At 47.8% G+C, this 11,265-nt stretch overlaps 1 protein-coding gene across 3 annotated transcripts in view; it reads left to right on the forward strand.

Annotated features, from left to right (window-relative positions):
• Positions 1–10,976, forward strand: part of LOC100354908 (S-adenosyl-L-methionine-dependent tRNA 4-demethylwyosine synthase TYW1) — a 210,166-nt gene extending 199,190 nt beyond the window's left edge. For all 3 annotated transcript variants that reach the window (XR_011384574.1, XM_070064497.1, XM_070064498.1), the window contains one exon: positions 9,773–10,976. Coding sequence is in view for 2 of the 3 variants with exons in the window: in XM_070064497.1 (XP_069920598.1) it covers positions 9,773–9,994 (222 nt within the window). In the remaining variant the exon portion in view is untranslated. The remainder of the gene's footprint in view (positions 1–9,772) is intronic.
• Positions 10,977–11,265: the final 289 nt, after the last annotated feature.

The following is an 11,265-nucleotide window of genomic DNA, read 5'->3' on the forward strand; positions in this document are numbered from 1 at the left end:
CCTTGTACTCAGCAAAGGGAGCCACACTGCTTGGCACTTCACCATCACAGCCAATAGATGTACTTTGAAGTTGCTTTCTGTGCTCTCTGCCTCCTCTTACACAAAGAACACACAGCACAGTTGTCACTGCTGCTTGCAAAAGCAAAATTCATAAGGTGAGAATTCGGCATGGTGGATAAGACACTGCTCGGGGTATCTGTATCCCCTATGGGAATCGCAGGGTTCAAGTCCCAGCTGCACTGCCAACTCCAGCTTCCTGCTAATGCACACCATAGGAGTCAAAGGTGATGGTTCAAGTAGTTAGTTGGGTCCTTGCTACCCACGTGGAGACACCGATTGAGTGCCTGGCTTTGGCCTGGCCCAGCCACTGGCTGTTTTGGGCAGTTGGGAGAGTGAACCAGCAGATAGAAGGTTGTCTCTCTTTCCAGTCTCTGTGCCTTTCAAATAAATAAAATTACTTAATGAATTGTATTAATTCATTTTTAATTAATTATATTAATGGGAAAGTTACGGTAGCACTTTTTGTATTCCAGAACCATGGCTGTCTCAAACTGTCCCTGGTTTTTTTTTGCTGCTCTCCCTACTGTTTGGTCCATAAATATGACTATCACTTGGAAGACCTTTGTGGAAAATAATAATTGAGACTAAATAACAGCCAATATGCTTTTTTTTGGTAAATCAGTGTTCTGTTTTTGTGTTATTCCATTTTGTCTGTTATACCTGGACTTTGTAATCTGGACTTGCAGTAAAGGATTAATTTGATCCCAAGAATAGGGCTGACCTTTGCCCTCAGCTTCTGGGAGTGGTCTCTAGGCAAGAGTATCTTTGTTTAGCTATAGGCCTGGGCCACACCAGGTAATCAGTGCCACTCACAGGATCTTGGGACGGGAGCTTTGGACCATGCAATATTGGCTCAGCCTGCGGAGGTGTTAGAAACTAAGGCAGACACCCGGCAGTCAGACTTGTCTGGTGACTGAGCCCCAGTACACACTGTGGGATACCAGGTCTCGGGTGAGCTTCCCTGGCCGGCAGCACCCATGTGTCCTGTCACACAGCACTGCTGGGAGACGTTGGCTGCGTCTGTGACTGCACAGGGATCGTATCTGGAAGCCCAGCATGCAGCTCTCTCCTACACTTGGTCCCATGTGCCTCTCCCGTTGGCTGATTTTACTCTGTATCCTGATACTGTAATGAGTCATGCTGTGAGTAGAACAGCTTTCAGTGAGCCCTGGGGATCCTTCTAGGGAATTCTCCAATCTGAAGATACTCTCAGGGATCCCTGAACGCCAGTCAGTGGCAAAAGTGAGTTTGGTCTTGGAGACCCCCATATTTTGCAAATAGATCTTGATTTACTTTTTTCAGCTATTATAAGAATTTGCTCATTTTTAAGTCTTCGGTGTGCGGAAAATACGAGGGCTTTGAATGACTGTAACTTTCAGAGTAGCTATCATTTAGAAGCTTGGTCAACCTTCAGAGCAGGTTGAGACAGATTGGGGGCAGGCCAAATGACGTGAACTTTGTTTGCGGCATTTCGGGTTGAAAGTAGCTGTGGCTTTTAAATCAGATGTGTCCATGTAGAAGCTACAACTAAAACCAATGGAAAGTCAGTTCTTAATGTACAAAAAACAGAGGCAACCTGCTTGCCTATAGTATCAAGAACCAGTTCAGGTAATGGGAAGAATATCTCTGACTACGGCAGTCGAATTTTTTGGGTTTTTTTGGTTATTATTTTAGCAGAAGGGATGGAAGGAGTGTAAATAAAAGAGAGCGCTGACTTCAGAGGTCTGCATATAAAGCTTTTGGGTCACTCACATTTGCCCTGGAGCACTGTCAGGGGCCCTCCTCCGCTCTCTGTGAGTAGGGAAATCATTACTAGACAGCAGGAAGCTCCTCAGTGTGGGCATTGCCAGACTTTATCCCAAGAACAACTGAAGTACCCCAAGATGTTCTTCTGTAACTTCGACATCATTTAAACAGAAGGAGTTTACAGAAATATTGTGCATCAATAAATCCAGGGTAAAAAATAGGCAAAATCTCTTTGCTGTCTCCCCAGAACTACTTGAGAGACATGGTTAATGTCAGCTCAGAGTTCCTAGTTTGAAAGCCCACAGCACGGGGTAATGACCATGAGCTCCTTAACACCCTCTGATCTGAACCGTTGCCCTCCCACTCCCCGAGGACATGACCTTCAGCACATTTGTGACTTAGCTTCTCCAGACTTTTGCTTCCGTTTTAAAGATGCGTGCTCGTTAGGTAGATCACACATGGCAGAGAGCTGACCACAGAGCCCAGCAGGATACCTCACAATCATTGGTCAGGGCCCCTGCCCGCCAGTCCTCTCTTCACAGTGTTTGGGGCTCAGCTTGTGAGTAATGTACTTTTTTCCTTTCTTGGGTGGCTATGGTCACTTTTATTTTAGACTTCAGTTTTGTCTTAAATTCTACGTGTGAAGAGTAAAGTGTCGAAGTTTCTCCCAAAGAAAACCAGCAGTGCCTGTACCCTCTTCAGATACAAACACACCTCCTTTCCCCCTTCTCAAGCAACAACTATTGTCAGGTTTTCTGGATTGTTCTTTTGAGCTTATTTTCCACCCTGCCTCCCCCACTTTTCTTGTGTTGCTTTACTGTAGACCTACCTGGAAGGTGAGGATCAAGCTCTCTCCTGTCTTCCCCCATCATGCCCTTCCCCATTCCCACACCCTCCCAGCAAATGCGTATTAACTTCTTGGATTGTTTGCTTTTGTAGTATTACGACCATGGGAACACCGTCCACTTTTGAGCCTTGTGATCCAAGCAGAACGTTTTGGTTTCCCTGGAGTTGATAAATGTTTTATTGTTTTTTTTTTTCTTTGTATTGCTGTGTTCTTCAGCTAACTCAGCTCTCAGCCACTCTGTTATCATCTGTCTCTCCTCTCAGACTTTCTTATATGTTGGGTTTTCTGTCTGGTTCATCTTCTTGAAGATGGCACCTTCTAACACACCCGCCTCGATTCTTCACCCTGCCCAGTGCACAGCTGCCATCCTGACGGCTCCGTCAGCTCTCCTGGGCGAGACCCCTCACTTCTGGGATCCCGCATTTCCTCTGGACTTGCTCCCTCCTTCACATGGCACACATGCAGTAGATACCCAAGAAAAGTCACGTGGTGAATAATGTACTGCATATAGAAGTCTCCGCTGGAAATTGTTCTCCCCGTGAAGACGTAGCCACTGTCTTTCAGCTTCCGGTACAGTTGTTGACAACTCTGAAGGCATGTCAGTTCTTTTTTAAAGTGATTCTCATTTTCACTGAAACACGGAGAGACAGAGGGAGACAGATAGAGATCTCCCATCTGCTGGTTTAGTCCCCAAGTGCCCGCCACAGCCAGCGCTGGGCCAGGTTGAAGCCAGGAGCCCAGAACTCAATCTCGGCCTCCCAAATCGGTTTCAGGGACCCAAGCACTTGAGCCATTACCTGCTGCCTCCCAGGGTGCACTTCAGCAGGAAGCTGGACTTGAAAGTGGAGCAGGGACTCAAATCCAGGCACTGTGATCTGGGATGCAAGTGTTGCAAAGCGTGGACCAAACTCCCACTCCTTCCTGGCGTTGTCGATTAATGCATCATCTTCTCTCATTTCTTACTATCAATTATGGCTGTTTTAGTTCATTTGGTTTTTTGTTTGTTTTTGTTAGTTTCTCCCTACATGGCCTCAGTTTATTCCGTTACTTTTTTTTAGTTTGTTTTTCTGTCTCCTTCACAGTAGTTTTCCTCGGATGCTGATGGTCACTGGTCATCTGCCCATATCTGAGGAAAACAAAGCGCGTGTTGGGAGTCCTGAGGGTGTGGCCTTGGCTTTGTCTTGGAATTATCTCACTGAGTCACCCCAACTCAGTATCCTTCCGTTCATCCTTTTGAGCTGGTCTAAAACATCTGGTTTTCCACAGCTCATGCTGCCACCAGTGATCTAGAAGCAGAAAAGAGAATACGGCTGCTCTGATCCCCTCTGTCCTCAGCTGCACCTGCTAGCCCACAATCCTTACCTCCTCTCATATTATCCTAGAATGGCCCTCCAGCCTCTTCTAGGCCGTGGGAGGGGATGCTTAGCTCTGTATGTGTGCAAATGACCAGGGACTTGCTATTCTAACAGTTTCTCACACCAAATATAAACTTCTCTGGAATGTTTTTGGGTGGGGGTTATGAGTTTGGGGGTCTCTTCATTCCACTCCTGTAGATGACAGGTACATCCAGTTTCTGAGCCTTTGGAGAATTCTGAAGCATAAATAGGGTTGAACATGTGGTTTTTCTATGTGCTTGTTTAGGATTCTGCTTTCTTAGGTCCACTAAGGTGGTTTGTACATCCATTATCTTCTCAGCCCTTAGAAGTTAGATGCTGTTCCTCCTCTCCGTATCTCCTTGTCTCTGCAGGTTATACCCATCTATCTTTTTTGGACAGGCAGAGTTAGACAGAGAGAGAGAGACAGAGAGAAAGGTCTTCCTTCCATTGGTTCACCCCCCAAATGGCCCCTACGGCACTGTGCCGATCCAAAGCCAGGAGCTTCTTCCTGGTCTATCATGCGGTGCAGGGCCCAAGGACTTGGGCCATCCTCCACTGCCTTCCCGGGCCACAGCAGAGAGCTGGCCTGGAAGAGGGGCAACCGGGACTAGAACCCGGTGTGCTGGTGCCGCAGGTGGAGGATTAGCCTAGTGAGCCGCGGCACCGGCCCACCCATCTATCTTTTCATAATGCCCTTGCCACTCTGGGGTTTCAAGAGGAAGTCAAAGTGAATACATATATTTAATTCACCATCTTTGCTAGAATCTTTTAAAAATATTGACAATAATAAAGAACCTATGTTGTCCTTCTTCTGTTCCATGAAATTTTCCCTGAGTGCAAGATGAGAAAATAATGAGAACAAGGCCCTTGGGGAGCAGTGGCTGTTCCTGGATGGTGGAGCCCATCCGGGCAGATCTGCCTGGCGAAGCCGCAGATCCAGAGCAGCCTGGCTTTATTTAGTCAGGGCTCTACCTGACTCTGCTTGTGGTGTGTTTTTGAGATCATCTGTGACCTTTTGAGTTTATTTGCAATTCTGCATAGATTTACCTCTTTTACTGTCGGATCTAAGGAATTCTTGAAGCAGGTTGACCTCACGTCTCAGGATAGCTAACCTCAAATTTTATGATTTGGGGTTTCGCTCCTCTGTTTATGCAGCTGTCTCTCAGCACTATTCATGTGTCAATCATGTACAATTTTGCCCTTTTAGCCTCTGCCTTTTTCATGAAACAATTTGGCTTTTTGAGCTGTCTGTTAACTCATGTGGTTCAGAGTGGTTGTTCTCAGAGTGGTTGACTTACAGGAGGCCTATATAGAGGCAGTTTTGTCCTTGAGGTCTGATGATTCCTGTTAATTTCAGAGTAATCTGCCACTAGGGACTAAATGTTTGCATTTCTCCTAAATCCTTCTGTTACTGTTCTAACTCCTAACGTGGCTTTATTTGGAGATGGGATTTCTAAGGAAGTGGCTAAGGTTAAATGAGGGTTTGGGGTCAGCCTTATGGGGCAGCGGGTTAAAGCCCCTGCCAGCAGCGCCGGCATCCCATATGGGTACTGGGTGGGGTCCTGGCTGCTCCACTTCTGACCCAGCTCCCTGCTGATGTGCCTGGGAGCACAGCAGAGGATGGCCCAGGTCCTTGGGCCCCTGCACGCACGTGGGAGACCCAGAGGAGGCTCCTGGCTTGGGCCTGGCCCAGCCCCAGTTGTTGGCAGCCATTTGAGGAGTGAACCAGTGTATGGAAGATCTCTCTCTCTCTCTCTCTCTCTCTCACTGTGTCTCTCTCTCACTGTCTCTACCTCTCTCTGTAACGCTGCCTTTCAAATAATTAAAATAAATCTTTTTTAAAAAAGAAAGGTTAAATGAAGGTTTGAAGGGTGAGTCTTTTTTTTTTTTTTTTTTTAAAGATTTATTTATCGGCCAGCACCATGGCTCAATAGGCTAATCCTCTGCCTTGCGGCGCCGGCACACCAGGTTCTAGTCCCGGTCAGGGCGCCGGATTCTGTCCCGGTTGCCCCTCTTCCAGGCCAGCTCTCTGCTATGGCCCGGGAATGCAGTGGAGGATGGCCCAAGTGCTTGGGCCCTGCACCCCATGGGAGACCAGGAGAAGCACCTGGCTCCTGCCTTCGGATCAACGTGGTGCACCGGCCGCAGCGCGCCGCCCACAGCGGCCATTAGAGGGTGAACCAACGGCAAAAGGAAGACCTTTCTCTCTGTCTCTCTCTCTCACTGTCCACTCTGCCTGTCAAAAAAAAAAAAGATTTATTTATCTATTTGAAAGTCAGAGTTACACAGAGAGAGGAGAAGCAGAGAGAGAGAGAGGTCTTCCATCCAATGGCTCACCCCAATTGGCCACAATGGCTGGAGCCACACCCATCAGGAGCCAGGAGCCAGGAGGGTCTTCTGGGTCTCCCACACAGGTGCAGGGGACCAAGGACCTGGGCCATTTTCCACTGCTTTCCCAGGCCACAGCAGAGAGCTCCATCAGAAGTGGAGTAGCCTGTCTCGAACCGACGCCCACATGGGATGCCAGCTCCCCAGGCCAGGGCGTCAACCCGCAGCATGGGCCCCTGAAGGGTGAGTCTTAATCCCCACAGGATTAGCATCCTTATAAGAAGTGACAGGACACCAGGAAACTAATTTAAGATGCCTGCACTCCATATCGGAGTGCCTGGGTTTGATACCTGGCTCCTGCTGATGTGCCCCGCGGGAGGCAGCAGTGGTAGCACAAGCAACTCTGGGTACCACCCATGTGGGAGACCAGGTTGGATTCCTGTCTTAGCCCAGCCCAGTGCCAGCCATTGCAGTGACTGGGGGAGTAAACCAATAGAGAGAGTATGCTCGCTCACTCGCTCGCTCGCTCTGTCTGTCTCGGTCTCTCAAATAAATACATGGAAGTGTTGTACAGAGAGGGAACCACCAGAAAACTCACCTGTTCTCTTTCCTTGTGCATGGACTGAGAGAAGGCCATGTTAGGCACGGGAAGCCACAGCATCTGCCAGCCAAGAAGAGAGCCCTCACTAGAAACAGTTGGCAAGAACCTGATCATGGACTTCCAGCCCCCAGAAGTGTGAGAAAGCAGATGTGGCTGAACCACCGGTCTGTGGCGTCTTGTTACCGCGGCCGGATAACAGAGAACTGCAGCTACTGGGTCTGCCCGTTTGATTGACTGATACTAGGAATCGGACTTGTTGTCATCTGTCAGATTGGGTCCCTTGTGATTATGGTGTCTGTGAAACTCAGTTCTTTCTTTTAACCCAGGTAGGGCTTTACAGCCAGAGAGACCAGGGGTTCTAGTGCACACACTTGAAACTGCATTAGAAGTTAGAAAAGCAATTTAGTGGGTTGTAACCAGCAGTTGTTTTTCAAGGAAATGTGTTGCATATCATTTGTCATTTCCTGTGTGTGTGTGTGTGTGTACATACAGATTGGCAATAAAAGACATTTCTTACTGTAGGTTCTGGGGGAAAAAATAGACCTGTTGCTCCAATCCCGACTTATCTTTAGTCTGTCTTAGACCACCCTCGGCCAGTGAATATTGTTAGAGTTCGAGGGACAAGGAAGGGCAGGATTATGGTGCCATGGAGTCAGACCTCACACCCAGAGATCCAAACCCCCACAGGGGAGGAAATAAATGGTGAGGGGAAGAATATGGCTTTCTATGACTTGTCTCTCAGCCAGCGAGGCAGTGAGCCCCGTGTGGACTCTGCGCTCCCAAAGTGCCTTGTGTGTAACCTTACTGTCTGCATGTGCTGTGTTGTTCTGTAATTACTTTTAATTTTTTTATGACTGGACCAAGTCCGTCATTAGCACTACATAAATGTTGACAGCGGGGAAGAATAACTAGGCTTCCTTATTGGCCTCATGTTACTTACACGCATGTTAATGACATGTCTGTTTCTATACTACCTGGTAAGTCACTCCCTATCCAGTCAGGTTTTGGTATTGTGTCCTCTGCCATGAATACATCAAAACACTCTATTCTGTTCTGTGGAGCCAATGACAGCAAAGTCCCAGCAATGCCCCCTCAAGAAGTCAAGGAACAGGTGGAATTTTTCTCATTATGTGGTCAGCTAGCTTTGTTAAGAGGTAAGGAGGAAGGGGCTAGGCCCTTGCACAGACAGCCTACGTGGCCAGTCAGCTGTATTCACAAAACCAGCAGTCTCAGGGTGGGGTGAACCATTGTAAGGTGCTGCTCTTGGGCAGCTTTGGGCGCCGTAGACTGCAGCAGGGGAACTGTTATGATCTAAAGCAAGTTAAAATGTCCCATAGCCAAGAATGAGAACTCTGAGGCATAAGTGGGTGTCAGTCAGACAGAGGGAAGAGCGTGGAATCACGTAAGAGGGAGATGGCTCACAGAGTCTGCAGATGCAGATTCGATATTTAGGTGCCATGTTTAGGCAATCCATAGAAGTTGGAAGAAGCCAGAACTGGATGCAGAAGGCCCATCAGTTGGGAAACCCACCCAGAAGGGCCTGTGTTGGGCAGCATCGTGCCGGGGGCGGCCGGATCATGGCGTCTGGCCGCTGATGTTTGGATATGGAGGGGGCCGGGGAAGGGGAGGTCACCTTTGGCTGTGCAGTTTGAGGCCCCCTGCCTGGGAACGGCAGGGACTGATTTTTTTTTCCCTTCACAGTAGTAGAAACCCTTGGGGACAGACATCGTGGGGAGAGAAAATGAAGGCAAGAGCTGGATTTCGCATCTCGGGTTGCAGAGTTCACAGAGCCCTAGGACACCATTTCAAAGATTGGTCTCATTAAAAGAAAACTTCTCGTCATTCGGAGAGAGACTAATTGAACTTTTCCATTTCTTTAGCATTTTTCCCCTAGAAAGCTCTTAGCTATTGGATTAAAAAAAAATCAGACTCTATTTGCGTTCGGTACATTTTAGTTTTTCAAAGCAGGAGCCTGTGTGCTTTCAACATTATTTTCAGCTGGGACAGGAATTTGTTACTCAACTAGGCTCGCAGGGTTCATCAAGGATTTTAGAAAAGGCAGTGGCGTAACAGAAATACTGTTTATGAGTCAGGTATTAGTTATACATTGACACAAACGAATTCCAAACAGATGCTTTGAACCAAAAGCCCTAACAGTTCAATTACTGTTTCCTTCAGCGCCTCCTCAACTTTCTTTCTGTTCTCTTCATTCCAGGTCATTATTCCACAGTGATTTTTGAGAAGCAATTTCCTTAAGAGAGTACAAATTGGATTATTCTCCTTTATTGAATTGAAATTCTTAACAAGGCTTTCCGCACTAATGAGATATTGTGTCCACATTAGACTAAAAAGGCTAGTTTGAGTCATTTAGTTAGCATTGCAGAATTACAAGTCATTGATTAAGGCTTTACTAATAACTCAAGCAAGGCTTCGTAACAAAAAGGCTTCCATAGGTGCTGCGACCACAGCTGTGAAAATTCATGCCAGATAAACAGCAACAGCTGCAGGAAGTAGAATTAGTTTGACCATCCACATGCAGTGACTCTGAATGATTTAACCCTGCTGCCGACGATGAACTTGACCTCCTTATGCAATGATTGGATCTCCCAGGCCTGGCATGGCAGTGGGCCGGAGGGAAAAGATACCCGTCCCTTGAAGTACAGATTGCTTTGATAGGAACCCTTTTTTGGCACATGCAAGAGTTTTACTTCACAAGACAGAAAAAACCAGACTCGTTTGTAATGATTGTGCTGTTTGAGTGTTTTCCCCCACGGCTGCTGTTACTCCCGACCTGACAAGTCCTTTTCTCTCCAGTTTAAGGTTGACGGAGAATGGTGGACGTGGATCGACTACGGCCGCTTCCAGGAGCTCATCCAGGCGTATGAAGACAGCGGTGGGTCAGAGACTTTCAGCGCCCAGGATTACATGGCAAAAACGCCACAGTGGGCGTTGTTCGGTGCCAGCGAAAGAGGCTTTGATCCCAAGGACACGAGATACCAGAGGAAGAACAAACCCAAGGCGATTTCCGGTTGTTGAGCTTGTCTTCAGGATCTAAAGGATAAAAGCCCGACGGCCCACGAGGTTCTTGGGCTGTGTGATTTTCCCAAGGATAAATGCTATTGTTTCCTGTAGTTGAGACACGAGTCGCATACCTGGGTAGGAGAGGTGGCTTCCACACCGTGGGCGCCTGACACTCATCTCCAGTATTTCTTAGCCGAACTCAGCTCCTTTCCTGGTTTTGTTTCTCAGAGGGAAATCAGTTTTTAGGAGGAAGTAAACAGTCACCACAAGGATTTAACTAACAGTTTTAAACTCTATTCCAGGAAGACTTCCTGAAGCGCCGTTCACGATAGTGTTGTACAGGAATGAGGAGCTGAGCCTCTGCCTCTTCCTCTTCCTCTTCCTCTTCCTCTTCCTCTTCCTCTTCCTCGGATGTTGGCTTCTTGTGGAACAGCCACTGAGCATTGAATTGGAGCGCCCGTAGCTACACGTGCCTGCTCCCAAAGAGAGGAGCCCAACCCCTTCTTACATCGTAAGACAACAGTCCCTGGAAAAAAATTTAAGTCATCACAGTTTTCCATTACTTTTCAGTACTGTGTCAATGACTTTGAATTTTTGCTTCTGACCCTTTTTTATGATATCACTCGGCTCTGAAACTGAGCTAGCTGGCACCCGTTCCCATGCAGATCCCCTTAGAAGGTAATACAGGGGCTGGATCCCCGCACGCGGTCCCCTGTGCAGGAGGAGCTGCCACACCGTGGCACTGAGCAGTGAGCCTCAGGAACGCACTTGACTGAGGGGCCCGAGTGCTTTCCATTGGAACGACCGCTGTCCTGGCCTCGTCCCAGGACACAGAACCCACAGCTGTCCACCCTCTTTCACTCCCAGAGCCCTCGCTGCCCTAGACCAGCTTGCCTTTAGGATTCCAGTTGTCAATCCCGCCCCCCCCCCACCAAGTTGTCAAAGTTATTTTAAAACTCCTTTAAAACTGAGTTAATAAAACAATCTTTTGTAAAGACTTGGAGCATGAGTTCCCTGTGAGAGCTTCCAGCCCCAGAATTCCAAACCTCAACAGACCCACCTGCTCTGACGAATCAGCAGTTTCGTGCCACCTTCTATGGTGTGCAGAGGTGAAATGCAGTGGTGATGTATCTCCCAGCCGGACTGAAAACGAGCAACATATCTGTCTCCAAGTGGCAAAGTCAAAGGGAAACTATAGGAAATACCAACAGCTTTCCTCCCCATAATTCACGCCATTCCCACCGTTTCACTTCTGATACCAGATGTGCGGGGGTTTGCCCTACTCC

Source organism: Oryctolagus cuniculus, chromosome 19 (assembly GCF_964237555.1).
Source record: "Oryctolagus cuniculus chromosome 19, mOryCun1.1, whole genome shotgun sequence".
Taxonomy (NCBI): Eukaryota; Metazoa; Chordata; class Mammalia; order Lagomorpha; family Leporidae; genus Oryctolagus; species Oryctolagus cuniculus.